This window comes from Prionailurus bengalensis, chromosome B1, assembly GCF_016509475.1.
Source record: "Prionailurus bengalensis isolate Pbe53 chromosome B1, Fcat_Pben_1.1_paternal_pri, whole genome shotgun sequence".
In the NCBI taxonomy this organism is placed as follows: Eukaryota; Metazoa; Chordata; class Mammalia; order Carnivora; family Felidae; genus Prionailurus; species Prionailurus bengalensis.
The window spans coordinates 629,176-644,355 of NC_057344.1; the positions used below are offsets into that span (position 1 = coordinate 629,176).

The 15,180-nt window shown below is 53.1% G+C and overlaps 1 protein-coding gene across 1 annotated transcript in view; it reads right to left on the minus strand.

Annotated features, from left to right (window-relative positions):
- Nucleotides 1-9,951: 9,951 nt before the first annotated feature.
- ERICH1 (glutamate rich 1) overlaps nt 9,952-15,180 on the minus strand; it is a 50,722-nt gene continuing 45,493 nt past the window's right edge. Inside the window, exons 5-6 of the mRNA XM_043557184.1 lie at nt 14,657-14,851; nt 9,952-10,478 (exon numbers count right to left, since the gene is read on the minus strand). Coding sequence (XP_043413119.1) covers nt 10,411-10,478; nt 14,657-14,851 — 263 coding nt within the window. The 3' untranslated portion in view covers nt 9,952-10,410. The remainder of the gene's footprint in view (nt 10,479-14,656; nt 14,852-15,180) is intronic.

Consider the following 15,180-nt stretch of genomic DNA (forward strand, 5'->3'; position numbering starts at 1 on the left):
TGTCTGAAGGAGCTTTTTAGTACAAAAGTAAACGATTTTCCAGCTCCACCAACTTGGGCACCTTCTCTTCAGTTAGAAACGCCTACTGGCCACACTCCCAACGGAAGCCTCGTCAACGGGCGGAAACCAGGAGCCACGCTCTCGCCGTGTCCTCGGAAGTGTCTCTGCAGAGCCTGGGTCCGCAGCGGGGCTCAGCGGCCGCCCCAGTCCGAGGCACAGGTGTGGGCGTCTTGGGAAGAGCGGTGGTGCTGGGCTGCGCCCCTCGTCTAGGTCTGGCACCTGCTGTCGTCCGCAGACGGCGTGCCTTCCCGAAGTCTCCTCTACCCTGTGTGCAGACAGCGAGAGCAACAGGCTGTCGGTGAGGCAGACACAGCAAATAGTCACTAGGCCTGTGCAGAGCTTTGTGTGTGTGTGTTAGCACGTCCAGGGTTCTCTCGGAGTTGCTGACATTTAAAAAGTCTGATACGCATTTCATTAGTTTTCTTTTGCCTTCTCTCAGAGACTTCCAAGTCTCAGAAAAGCAGACTTCGCGTCTCAAACTGTGAGTGCGCTTGTAAATCACACGCCCACCACGGTGGGTAGCTTGCTCTTTTGTGGTTCGGTTGGTTGTGTGCTTGTCCGGTTGGTTGGTTCGTGTGTGGTTGGCTGGACGGTTGGGTGCGGTTCTTTTGTTTCCTGGACTCCAGTTGCTGAATTAATCACGCTGCTCCCTCTTTCCCATGTGACCACACTCAGTCTGTACACGGCCTTTTCTCTCGCCCATTGTCTTTCGTACCGATAGACTAGGATTTGATTTTCCAGATCTGCCCAAGGGCTTTGCTTCCTCTCCCTTCTCCTCATCATCGTGAGTTGTGAGTTTATGCCTCTAAAGAAGCCCCCTTACGGGGCAGTCACTGAGCCCAAGGGCCTTGGTGGCGATTCCCGAGCAGGAGGGTCAGGGAGACACGCGAAGGTGGAGGCTGGTCTCTGTGTGTACAGCACTGCAAGGGCTGCTGACCCGGAATGCCAGGTGACAGGAACCTCTTGAGGCTCGAGGTAGGCCGCGGTGCGCCCCCCACCCTGGGGCTCCTCCCCTCCCCGGGGCCGCCCCCACCCTGGGATCGGAGCGCCAGGGAGCGTCTCCCCCACCAGAACCTAGAGGGCCACCACCCACTGCCCTTAAGGAAGGCAGGAGCGCCCCAGGGCTGGCAGGAAGGCAGCTGACGAGGGAGGTTCCGACTGAGGGGAGGGGCCTGGGGAGCCCCTCTCGCCCGGCCGTGCGGGGTGGGGGGGGGTGGCGCTCTGAACCCGCCCTTCCCAGCAGGGCAACCAGCCGGTGAGGCCCAGCTTGTTTCAGACGACAAGCTGTGTGTGTGGCGAGCGGTTTCCATGTGGCCCTCGGTAAGTGAACCCCTTTCCCTCCCAGCTTCTGGTCTGAACACGCTCCCCCTCCCGCGGATCCGAACACGCTCCCTCCCGCAGAGAAGCTGCAAGAACAGACCACGAGCCTCTCACCTAGACTCCCCTCTTCCCGAGCCATATGGAAAACTAGACACTGCCCGAGAGCGAGGACACCCCCACCGTCCCTGGGGAAGGTTTCGCGGACTCGCTGGGACCTCGCGTGGGGCCCACTCCTTCCCCCCAACCACGCCCCCTCTTGGGAGCCCCCAGCGACTGGCTGCAGTCCATCTGGGGAAGGGTCCGCTCTGCCCAGCAGGGGGCCGGCCTCCCGCCTCCCCACTGGCGGTTACTGTGGGACTGGGGGTGGCCTGCCAGGGACCACGTTACCCCCCTCTTCCCCAAACTCCGACTGTTTGATCCACTAAGGTCATTGCTGTCTTGGGTGCTTACCTGATTCCCAGTTTGGCTTCTGTGTCACTCTGATGAGTCCTTTGCAATGTCTGAGCCCTTACGTGCTTCCTGGAACAAGAAACTCCGACCCTCCCGGGTACCTCTGCTCAGGCCTGGAATCAGCCCTTCTCCAAGGAGTCTGGGGGAGTTGGCGCAGATGTGTAGACGGCAGTGGCTCCTGAACGTAGGCCTGAGAGTTCGTGAGGAACACGGTGGGCTGTGCTGTGTGCATGTGTGGACGCCGTCAGTACTCACCACGCTAGAAATTGCAACGGAGATACAAAGTATATGTTAGTTAACTTAAAAGAATAACAAACCCGTCATATGGTAACACAAATAACACATTTTAATGACAAGTAACTTTCATTTTCAAAAGCAAGCTCTTTGGCAAATTTACTATAGAGTGGGAAAAGTGAGGAGTATGTTAGTAGCCTTTCTGAATAATTATGGATAATTTTAGGCAACAGCAAAACCCGGTAAGTTGCAGATTCTTACAAGTCAGTTGCAACGTGGAATAGGAAACCATGTCAATAACAATGATGGATATAGGTTTTCCAAAATTCAAGCTTCCAGGTGAAAATGTGAAGTTTATCACTAGCAACAGACGCTGTCCGTGTGCATTGCATATTACACATTATCACACGTAATTATGTATCACAGTCCATAACATGTACGTGTGTGTGGAGATGTAGCTAAAACGATTGTTGGAGGTGTAAATTCAGGATGAACTCCTGGAAGAGTAGAGGCCAGGCCAGATAGTAAACGCGGGGCTGTTTGCTGGGTATTTCTGGATTATCTTGGGGGCCGTGCTGTGTGATTCCAAAGGCTCGTCATCAAAGCTTTGTTTTTGTGAAGCTCTTTGATTTCTTTCCAGTCTGGTCTGTGAAGTTGCAATCAGGTTCGAGCAAACTGCTCCTTCTGTGTATTTTTCCCTCCCCGACAACCAACAGAAAAACTGGTACAATTATATTTTTCATAGTTTCCTTTCCACCTGCACTGAAGACATTCAGGTGACCTTCTGTGGAAGGACTCCCAGTCAGCACAAAAATAGGAAACAGAGGCCAGCCCGTTGCCAGGCCGCCTGCACCACCTGCCCCCAGCGCACGAATGTTTGCACAAAGTCCTGCTCTCAGGGGCACATTTGCGTGGACAGTCAAGCATCCCCTGTGTCCATTTTAGACCTCCCATGGGTCTCTGAGCCTCTCGCTACATTTTATTTTCTCCATTGAAGAAAACAAGACAAGAAATTGTAAAGGTTTAAAGTCCGACCCAAAGCGTTTCTGTGCTTGGGTTAATTTGTCCCACCTGACAATCCTCAGTGGAAGGAAGATGGAAAACCAAAGCCCATGGTCACGCATGGCCACGGGCATCCTGCCTCCAACCCTCAGGGTCTCAGCACCTCCAATGGGCGAGCACACAGTAGGAGCTTACTCAGTGCAGCCTGCCCTGTACAGGTGACAGCACGTGAGTGGGCGGGGCGCTAGGGTCCCGTGGGGGTCAGAAGACCCCCCCCCCCCCCCCCGCCGTGCGTGCAGGTACCCAGCACACTGCATGCAGTGGGAAGAGCCGGATGGCCCCCTGCACCTGGGACCGCACCCAGGCCCCGCCCAGCTGGGCCACTGCTCCACCCATCTCGCGGGCACGAGGTCGCCCTGGTCTTGACCCAAGGATCGGTGTCCCTAGCAGGGTCTGAACACCGCAGGCACCTCCTCACTGCGACAGCTCCACGACGTGGCCCCTGGGAGGTGAGCCTTGCCAGCTCCACGTGCCACCCTCAGCCACGCACCAAGGGCGGGGGCTCCATACTTCACAGGCCAGAGAGGTGGCGGCTGCCCCTCGTCCCCTCTGCTGGGAGGCGCCTGCGGCCCCTGCTGAGCTTTCTCCTGGGTCTCTGGGCATTCGGCACCTCGGACCAGCCCTCTTTCTTCTCCAATTGTTCTCCGCCCGCTACGGGCTGCCCCCTGTCCCCCAAAGCCCACGCTGAAGGCCCGTCCCAAGTGTGACTGTATTTGCAGGTGGGGTCTTTGAGGAGCCAGAGAGTGAGGTCACAGGGTGGGGCCGGGGCCCCTGGGCTGGTGTCCTTGTGCGCAGAGGAGGGACGACAGAGCCCCTGTCCCTGAACTCAGGCCTGGACGAGGGCTCACCGCACACCAGTCGCACCTCGGCTGCCAGGGCTGTGAGGAACAGACACCTGTTCCGGCCTCCCGGCCATGGTGTCTTGGCCGGGACAGCAAGAGGCTGAGAGCCCTTCCCCGTGGGGCCCTCTTCCTTCGCCTCTTCCTTAGCTGCTGGCCTCCTCCGCAGGCCCCTCCGCTCTGCTCCTGCACCCCACGGGCCTCCTCACTCCAGCCTGGGCGTCCTCTCCCTCGCCACGCGCCCGCGCACCCACACTGAGTCAAGTTCAGTGGAATCGTGAGACACAAGCCACATTTTATTAATGGATAGAACATGCCGGAAAGTCCCATTTGTCTTTTGTCAGTTTGCCAAGCGTACGGCAGCCAAATAACAAGACCATTAAAAGCAGCTCTTATGTCACAAGAACTGACGTGGGCTATTTATTCTGTAAAGCCGACCGTCGCAACGGCTGACAGATGACCGTCCTTTCCAGGCATCTTATGGGGACTGCTTACAGCATTTCCTCAGCGGCCTCGGCCTGCTGGCCACCCGGGTGAGGCCTGGCGACCCCTCCTCAGACCTCGTCCCCGCTGTTTCACCCTCTGTGTGGCACCCACTGTCCCGTATGGCTGATGCCACTCACAGTTTGCCTAAAATGGACTTTCTGTTACCCAGCAGCACAGACATCATCCTCCTGGTCCAGAAGGTGCTAGAACACTGAGAGCGGCCCCGATGAACGTGTGTTGCACGACCCTTTACGTTCCTCGTGGCTGCTCTGACCTCCTGCGGCCTCCGTCTCTGCTCTGGCTGGTTGTGGACGGTCACACTGCCCAGGACTTAGGCTGACGCACGTGTTAGTATTTATTTGTACGCATGCGTGGAGTCTGCAGCGGGAAAATGAAGACGGCGGGGGGGGGGGGTGCGGTGAGCAGGCAGCAGAGACGGGGAGACACGGGGGGACGACCGGGCTGCTGGGGTGTCTGTCCACATGCACTTGGGTGTCAGCCGGTCTCTGGTGACAGGAAGTCTCCGCTCTCCCTGGTGCAGGGAGGGTGGCTTCCTTCAGGAAATGTCACGGCCTGCCTCCGAGGGGAAGGCGGAGGTAGGGAGCGCGTCCGACCGTCTGCTGCCTCTTTAGCGCCTTCGGCCCCCAGCGGCTGACATGCCAGAGCCGTGTTTGGGGCGGCATGTTCTGCATCGGACCCCTTCCGTGCCAAATATGAACAGTCACTGTGAACCCACGGCTGTCCCCAGTGTTGAAGGGCAAAGGTCGAGGCCCGGGGGCTGGAGGGAAGGAAACCCAGCGAGCCAGCCGCGCAGGAAGGGCGGTAACGGTGACAGGGACCCTTCCCGGAGGGTGGCATCGCCATGGTGGGGCCAAGGGGGCTTTTGCACAGGGTGTTTGTCTTCTAGGAATGTATTCCCTGAAAAACCCACTAAGGGGAAGAAGAGGGTTTAATATTTGGAGTCCGTGTTGATGATAACATTATTTTCTGGAAATTTGTATTTACACAGCCAAAAGGAAGATAAAATCAGGAGTGTAAGAAAGACATTCATTTGTGGAGGGTTTTAAAAATCTGGGCTGAGGGAACTGGAGTGCTGTTGTGTTTTCCCCAAATAAGAGACACCACCTGCCCAGGCCGACTCACTGATCTCAACTTCCCGGGACTAGGTCAGTAAATACTCTTTTCCACCTCCGCTCTGCAGCAGGTTCCATGACAGGAGCCTCCCTTGGGTTAATCACACAATTTTTACAACAGTCCTTGACACCTGCATGTGCCAACTCATGCGTGTACCCACCAGACACCCGTGTGTGCTGACTCATGTGTGTGTATACACAGGACACCCATGTGTTCTGTGACTTATGTGTGCACGACCCAGGCATCTTGTGTGGCAGTCACTGAGAAGCGGCAGGGTGCCCCATGGGCAGTCGTCAGTACGATAAAGCCTTGCCCGCATTTATTGCAGTGTCCTGAAGGTCCCCAATCATCAGTTTTAAATTGGTCAAAAGGGAGAGCATCCTGGGGCCGGTGGGGGTGGGCTACATCCGTCAGGGGAAGCCCTTTGGAGAAAGCTCAGCTCTTCCTAGATTCTTCTGCCAGGGTTGAAGGGGACACTGCTAGGTTGGGAGGGACTCAGAGGGGTCTTTGGCTGGGACCTGGGGGTCCCCAAGGAGCTGAGAGATGTCCTGGCCAACAGCCAGCAAGGAAACCAGGACCTTGGTCCTAAACCACAGGAACAGAGCTCTGCCAACAGTCTGGGTCCAGTGAGACCTGGAGCACATGACCCAGGCAGCCCGGGCCCCTGACCCGCAGACACTGGGAGGGAATAAATGGCTGCTGTCTTAAGCCACTGGTTTGTGGTAGTTTGTTGTGCAGAAATAGAACATTAACACACTGGAGAATATGCCTCTTTAAAGTTGCACACGATATTTGTGTGTGGGGGTGGGTAGGGTGGAAATGTGTATACTCCTTATTTTGGAGACGGTCTGATGCTTTCATCAGACTCTCTGAAGAGTGAGTGGCCCACATGAGGAGACCCGTTCCCTGGAGTAAGTGCTGGCCACAGAAGAAAAATCCAGAATCAGCTAGGTGGGTGCAGGTGAGCTCAGGACAGCTTTTCTCTGAAAACACTGCAGCACCGGGGTCGTGGGGGGCAAGAAGTGCTCACACGCACACGTCGTGGCCTCCTCTAGGCTCTCGGGCTTCAGGACTGCGGGAAAACATGGGTGGGCTTTTCTCCCAGGCACCACTGTCTCAATATTAACGAGCTAATAAATATTCCTCCCATTTCCCGGGAGCTTCCTTCTCTTTGCCATGATGGGTATGGTTCACAGAAAATAAATTACATGGACTCCACGAATACTGTGCACTATCATAAAAGATAAATGGATCTAATTACTAACCAACTTCAGCCCCATGGGGATAAACAGATTATGGTATTTATGCTGACACATTAGAGACAGGATTTATTTGCTGTTGTTTTCTGGAAGAGGCATTCTTCCGTTTGGAATTAGAATGAGACGGAGCTGGCTGACCCTGACCATCCCACCTGTCAGATTCTGTCCCTGCTTCTCTGCATTTCCGAGTGTGGTCAGGAGCACACAGAACGTGAGACCCAGCGAGGTGTGGCAGGAGGTGGGGGACAGTTTACAGGGATTGTGTGTGGAGAAGGAAACCAAGTAAAGGGCCCTGTCTGCCAGTTGGAGGGTTTTCCTCTCCATCAGTAGTATGTTAAATGTAAATTGTTCATTATTAAAGGACACAAATTGGATGTTGAGAATTAATAGGAAAATTATGAATTTGTCCGTATTTTCATATTGGCAGACACAGTTACTAACTTGCAGGCCTGTGGAGAGGGTTACAACATGGCACACCAGAAAGTCAGGCTTCCTGAGGCTGGCCACGAGGTCCCTGAAGGCGAGCAGCCGACACCCACCTGCTGAGAGGTCCCTTGTCCCTGCAGGAAGGGGCCTGGCTCCTGGGTGTCAGGGGGAGAGGATGCAGTGGGTGGGCGGGACACCCATGCTGGTGACGGAGAGTGGGAGGGGAGGGGAGGGATGCCTACACAGGTGACACTCCTATCCTAGGGTGTGGGGGGTCCACACCAGTGACCCTGGTGGGGTGGGGGACACCCAAGCAGATGACACTCCTGTCCCAGGGTGTGGGGGGCTGGGGGGGACGCCCACACAGGTGACACTCCTGACCGAGGGTGTGGGGGCCCATGCAGGTGTCCCGGCCTGGTCGGTGGCTCTGCTCACTGACGTTTGTTAAGCTCGGGAGCTTAACAGCAGCTACCTGCAAGCCGATGGAACTGGCAGCAAATCCTGGCTGTCCCAGTCTGCCTCCAGAAGGTTCTACTTAGTGGAACAGGTGTCTCTGAAGGACATCAGGGATGTGAGGGGAGGGGACCTCTGGAGAATGGGGGCATCCAAACTGGAAGGGAAGGAACAGAAAGAATGATCTCCTTCACAGATGAGATGATCCCATGCGCAGAAAACTTTGAAGAATGTGTGCACACACCGTGATTAGAGCTAATGTATGGATTCCGCAGGATATAAAACCAATATACAAAAACCAGCTGCAAGTCTGTACTAGTGACGAACAATCTGAAAGGGAATTAAGAAAACAATTGCATTTACAATCGCATCAGAAAGAAAACAACTTAGCAATAAGCTTAATGGAGAGAAAGACTAGTCCACCGAATACTACAAAACATCAGTAAAGGGAATTTAGGTAGAGAAATAAATGGAAAGATGTCCCATGTTCATGGAATAGAAGACTTAAATAACAGTGTTCAGATGATCATACCACCCCAAGTGATCTCCAGATCCCATGAAATCCCTATAAAAATACCAAAGGTGTTTTTTCTAGAGATAGAAAACCCAGCCGAAAATTCACATGGAATCTCAAGGGGCCCCAAATAGCCCAAACAATCTCGAAAAAGAACAAAGTTGGAGGATTTACACGTCTTAATCTCATACCTTCTACGAAGCTACAGTAATGAAAACAGTGTGGCCCTGGCATAAGGACACACACAGACCAATGGAGTCGAACAGAGAGCCCAGAATAAACTCTCACATACACAGTCAAATGATTTTCAACGCGGGTGCAAGACCATTTGATGGGGAAAGGACAATCCCTTCAATATATGATCCTGGGAAAACTGAACATCCACACACAAAAGAATGAAATTAGACTCTTACCTTACACCATGTATAGAAATTAACTCAAAACAGATCAAAGACTTAAATGTAAGAGTTATAAAGAACTACAAAACTCTTGGGAGAAAACATGAGGGAAAAATGATACTCGTCTGGCAGTTATTTCCTGGATACAACACCAGGCGCACCAGCAGCAAAAGAAAACATAATTAAGTTAGACTCCATCAAAATGTAAACAATTTGTGCATCAAAGAACAGTAGTAAGAGAGAGAGAAAAGAAGTCACAGAATGGGAAAGAAACACTACGAGATCATTTCTCTGATAAGGGATTAATATCCAGAATACGAAAGGACTCTTATAATCCAATGACAAAGAGACAAATAATCCCATTCGCTAACGGACAATGATATCAACTGTATTTCTCCAAAAAAGAGAATGGCCAACAAGGGCATGAGAAGCATTCAACATTAGGGAAATGTGAACCCAAACCACCGCGAGACACTTTGCAGCTGTCCAGATGGACACTATCAAGGAAACAGGAAGTAACGGTGTCGGTGAGGATGTGGAGACCATGGTGCCTCGGCGAGGGGCTAGTGGATGTGGCACGGTGCAGCCTTGTGGGCGGCAGACTGGTAGTTCCTTGAAAAGTCATGCACGGAGTGACCGTCAGACCAGGCACTTCTACCCCCGGGAGGCGGGAAGACAAGTGTCCGCATGGTTGTGTGTGTGATGTTCAGGGCGGCATCATTCACAACAGGAATGGGAAACATCCCAAATGTCCATCAACAGATGACAGACCAGCAGAATGCGGTGTATCCATGCAGTGGAGCGTTATCCAGCCTTAAAATAGTGGCTGAGTATCCTAGCCTTAAAAATGGCTAATATGGTGACTTTGTGTCTATTTTACCACAAAAAATAGTTTTTCATAGAGAGCCAATGATTTCCTAATATGTGTGTCAGTTGATGGGGCGCCTGGGTGGCTCAGTCGGTTGAGCGTCCGACTTCGGCCCAGGTCACGATCTCGCAGTTTGTGGGTTCGAGCCGCGCGTCGGGCTCTGTGCTGACGGCTCAGAGCCTGGAGCCTGCTTCGGATTCTGTGTCTCCCTCTCCCTCTGCCCCTTCCCCTCTCACACTTTGTCTCGCAAAAAATAAATAAACATTAAAAAAAATTTTTTTAAAAAGTGTGTCAGTTGACAGATGTTTAAAAAACCCAGTAATCCTAAACATAGGTGACTGTCACCAGAACAATAGGAAAGATCCAACAGCAGGATGATGTTGGGGATTTTCTCAAAGTAGAGAAGAGGAAACAAGGAAGAAAATAACAAACTCAACTAGAGCCAAGCTACTGAAACCAGAGCATTTAATGTCTACAAGGTGTTCTTAGAACACAGACTTGCAAATACAAAGCAATTTAAGCTTTATAAAAATAAATAACAACTTCAAACTGTAGTTTATTTAACAGAAAATCCGTTTTCAATTTTTAGCAGAATCAGAAAAACAGGATCACTGGGTAGTAATCTGAGACAAGCAATTTCAGATAAGTGAGAAATTTCCATTTTATCCCAATTTCTCACTTAAAGTCTCAGATCGCATCTTGCCCGCTGTGCACAACACATGAATAAATAACATGGCGGTGAGGTCTTCAACGTTCCCATTGGGCTACGTTCCATTTGGGCTGTGAAGAAAACTTAGGGGATTCCGTCTTTTTGTACGCAGGAATCATGTCTCTGTCGATTTCATGTTTGCCTTTTACATTTTCTGGCCAAATGTTAGCTCTTCTCAAATAGATGCACCGATTCTATTCACTGTTTCTCAGGAAGGACGTGTGTGATCCAGTAATTAAAGAAGGCCACGAGCACTCTGGCATGGTCTGCAAAGCAAACACAAAACAAAACCAAAAATAAAACCAAACAAGAAAGCCCCCAAATAAAAATGGTGATTTATCGTTTTGCAGGCATAAAACCTGAGATGGGCCTAAAACAGCACAACTCTGGCACGAAAACAGTGCTGGCAGGAACATGCCGCACGTGAGTCCTACAGGACACGGCACATCTGGACGTCCGAACTTCACGTGGGTGAGAGCCCCGCTGGTCTACAAGCTGTCGCACCTTCAGAACATCCGGGTACGATATCATGTTGACCACCCGGGCTCCAGGAAGACCACAAGGCAGACTGGAACCCAGTGTAGACAGCCATGTGTCACAGGTGAGGGGCTGCTGGCAGGTCGGAAGCAGGATCCTAAGTGAGGACGCGGGGACACAGGTGCTGAGACGCGGGAGCCGGCCCATACACCTTGGCGCCCAGCCTGCCTCTGGCTCCACTGGCCCGTCTCCCGCCTCAGGGCTGGTCCGTCTTCCAGTGCAGGTTCTTCACAAGTGCCGGGCCTCCTAGGCGCTCTGACACGTCGCAGGCCGCCACGCACAGCGGCCCGCTGACCCTCTCCAAGCAGGCGCTGTCCTAGGGAGCATCCCCCCGCAGGTCAAGTCGGACGCAGCCAGGGCTGCCGGGAGGTGCTGCTTCGAGCAAAGAGAGGCACACGGCCAAGGCCATTCTGAAGGCGCCCTTCTGCCTGGGACGGCGGCCTGACCCCTGCAGCCTCGTCTCCTCGGTGACAATGCTGGCCCCTCAGTCCCTTGAGAGGCATAAAGCAGCGTGCGTGACAGACACACAGTAGTGGCAGCTGATATTGGTGGTAACATGTGTGCACGCGTATATGGTGAGATGTGCTTTGTCCGCACACTAAATACACGCACTGAGCTTGCGAGGAGACTGTCCAGGGCCCGGCCACATGAGACATCCCAGCGTCAGGAACGGTAATGACTGAGCTGGCGGGGGAGGACCCTGCGCCGGCTTCCAGGACACCGCCACCCGCGCCCAGCCCACAGACCACGCACCCGCTCCCCACGCTTCCCACGCTGCTTCCAGGGAAAAGTCGGGGACAGACATGCCGTGTTTGAAAACAAAGCTTCACCATTTACAACTTCTCTTTTTTTAAATTTTTCTTTTTATGTTTTTATTTATTTTTGAGACAGAGAGAGACAGAGCACGAGCAGGGGAGGGGCAGAGAGAGAGGGAGACACAGAATCGGAAGCAGGCTCCAGGCTCTGAGCCATTAGCACAGAGCCCGATGCGGGGCTTGAACTCACAGACCATGAGATCATGACCTGAGCCAAAGTCGGACGCTCAACTGACTGAGCCACCCAGGCACCCCACTTCTTTTTATTCTTAATTTTAATAAAATTGCTTGAAATAGAAACATTTTAAATGCAGGGGTGCCTGGGGGCTCAGTCAGTTAAGCGTCCGACTTTGGCTCAGGTCAAGATCTCACGGTTTGTGAGTTCCAGCCCCGCATCGGGCTCTGTGCTGACAGTGTGGAGCCTGCTTGGGACTCTCTCTCCCCCTCTGTCTGCCCCTCCCCTGCTCACACTCTCTCCTTCTCAAAAAAAATTAATAATAAATTAAAAACTTAAAAAAAAGAAAAAATTTAAATGTATATCCTACATACACAAAAGGGAATCCATTTTTAAGAAAAGTGCTTCATATGTAAGTTTTAGTTCTGCCAATCACTTAAAGTAAGTGCACTTGTAGACAAAACACGTCTGATGGTTTCAGTATAAGAAACCGAGAGAAACATTTCTGCTAAATCCCCAATTACTACCGAAAACTCTTCTGACACGTTTCAGAGCAATGCATAAGAAAGGCCTCTGTGAGAGAAACACACAAAAAAGTAACAAAAACATTTTAAATGTAGTTTATCTTCTTCTTTTTTATTTTGGAGAAAGAGTATAAATGGGAGTGGGGGAAGGGCAGGGGGAGGGGGAGGGAGAGAGAGGGAGAGAGGGAGAGAGAGGGAGAGAGAGAGAGAGAGAGAGAGAGAGAGAGAGAGAGAGAGAGAGAGAGGAGAGAGAATCCCAAGCAGGCTCCACGTTCAGCATGGAACCTGACTTGGGGCTTGATCCCATGACCCTGGGATCATGACCTGATCCGAAATCAAGAGTCAGATACTCAACTGACTGAGCCACCCAGGTGCCCCCCAAAATTAAAAAATTTTTAAGTGACTTAGGTTTATCTCACAAAAACTTCATATTTAATTTAATAAAACTGGCTTTTCACAATTTGAGAAACAACTTCCGGAAATTTAAATTAGTTAAATGCTCAGTATAGGACAACCAACAATGAATGCGGACCCTGGATTGAGCTCTCCGAGGAAGCTATGGCTGCCCCGTGCCCAGCGAGCCCGGCTCCTCAGCAGAAGGGCCCTGGGGTCTGTCAGCCTCTCCTCCGCTGCGATGCTGCCATCTTGAAACCCCTCCCTTCAGGCTCCCCCTGGCCTCCCCCTGCAGTGGCCCTGGGCGGGGTCTCCAGCCTCCATCCTCTCTGTTCCATGAAGGACCTCATCCTAAGTCCCCCAGCTGGGTGTCCAGTCAGCATGTGACCCTGGCTCCCAAGGGTCCCTGTCTCACCCCGAGTGTCACAGCTCATGACTGGCCACCAGGCTCTTCCGGGGGTGCAGGCCCCACGCCTGGTCAGCCAGCGATGCTGTGGGTTCCACCTGCACAGCCGACCTGAACCTACCACACCTCCGGACGGCCTCTTTCAGCCAGAGCACAATCAAAGCCCCTGGCCTCCCACTCCGGACACTTCACTCTGGTCTCAACCCGACAGCTGGGGTCTTGCTCGTGCCTTGGCTCGACTTTGCACCGGGGCCGACACCACGGCCAGGAAGGCCTCTCTCCTGCCTGTCCATTGCCACCACCTGCTCCCACCACATGGCACCCGACGCACTCCATCCCTGCGCATTTGTCCTCGGCTGCAAGAATGTCCCCTCCTGCGGATTTCTTTCTCTGTCGGCTGCGGCCCCAGTGCATACATGACGTGTTTCACCTCCTCATCCCGTCTTCGTCTCCGCGCCGGGACACCGTGCCCAAGGGCGGGCTTTCACCTGCCCAGGTCTCTGAGGCTGCGGCAGCTGAGAGCAGAGAGGAGCAGAGAGGGGCAGGGAGGGGCTCCAGCAGCCAGCTCCGCCAGGACCGGGGCTCGGTGACCGAGCCCCTCAACGTGAGAACGAAGGCTCGCGGTCCCATCACTCACCCGACCTCGGAGGCGCCTCCCTGCACTCGCCTGTCCTTTCTCCTGATGGGATGTCTGGGCTCCGGGGTGCAGCCCGAGCTTTCGAGCTTTCTGGTGGGACCGCCATCACGGCTACTTTGGCATTCCCGCAAAGAAATTGGCAGGCCCCTTTTCGTTCATGCGTCTGAACACGTGTCCAGCGCCTGTTTGGGGTGTGCATGGGAGGGGCGCTCGAGAGACCCCGATTTTCTGGGGTTTGCTATCTGCACATTCATGTGGCCTGGCGTCCCCACCTCAGCCCATTTCAAGCTACTAACGAGAAGTCACGACCATGGTGTCGGGAACACTTGCGCACAGGTGGCTTCTGCACCCAACAGCTGGTGTGGAATCAGCAATCGAGGCTGAGCGAGTAACCAGGGAAAACCCTACAATTCACCCTTCTTCAAGGTGTTCAGAGGATAGAAAAAATTTACCTTCTAGCAATGCAGTGGTGGAGAAGGAAGAAAGAGACGAGAAATTTTCTCTGACAATATTTGGCCCCAATAAACTATTAGTTCATAGCTCACAAGTCTGGAAAATCAGGTTGCACAGGCATTTCTGCATCTATCATGCGAATTATTATTATTATTATTAAGCTTATTTATTTATTTTTGAGAGACACAGCATGAGCGAGGGAAGGGCAGAGACAGAGAATCCCAAGCAGGCTCTGCACCGTCAGCACAGAGCCCTATGCGGAGCTCGATCTCAGGAACGGTGAGATCACGACACTTAGCCGACTGAGCCCCCCAGGCGCCCCTGACTTGTGAATTGCTTTTACAGCAAGCAGGGACACGAGGACCACGCTCCTCCATTCTCCCAAGCCGTACGTGCGTCCTCACGTTTTCTGATTCCTGACCGCCCTGGTGGAGCGTAAGTTTTCGGGACCAACACGGACACAAGCATCTGCAGCAGCATAAGGACTAAGCGGTCAATACATACCTGCCGGCAGTGTGCAGCGTTCCGGGAACATTTCGAGGGCTCGTTTCAGCCCTTGGGTATCTTGCAGAAGTAACAGGCTTTTCATGTGATCCAGCAGGAGCACATCTGAGGGGGACAGGCCGTGACTGTCAAGATGCTTAAATAGCTCCTGAGTGGTTTCCAGGAGGACGGCGGAGCCTGGATCCTGGCAGATACCTAAACGAAGCCAGGAGGAGCACTTAGAAACACATTTTTATGTTTCTGCTTTAAACCGAAGGTAAGCTTTCGTCTCCTAAGGAAAGCTTCAAGTGTAACCCACTTCCACTTGGAACGAGCCGTCTGGGATGTAGGAGCCATCATCAGAGCAGAGCACTGACCCGCACACAACACGCCACTTGCTGAAGGACGGTGGGGGCCGGCGTCCCCGTGCATGGGTCTCACGCAACACCTTCCAGACACGCAGCTGGGCCGCAGGGACACGGCCGAGCTCTGAAGGTGGCCGAGGTGCCCGGGAGCAAAGGCCCCCCCCCCCCCCCCCCCGTTTG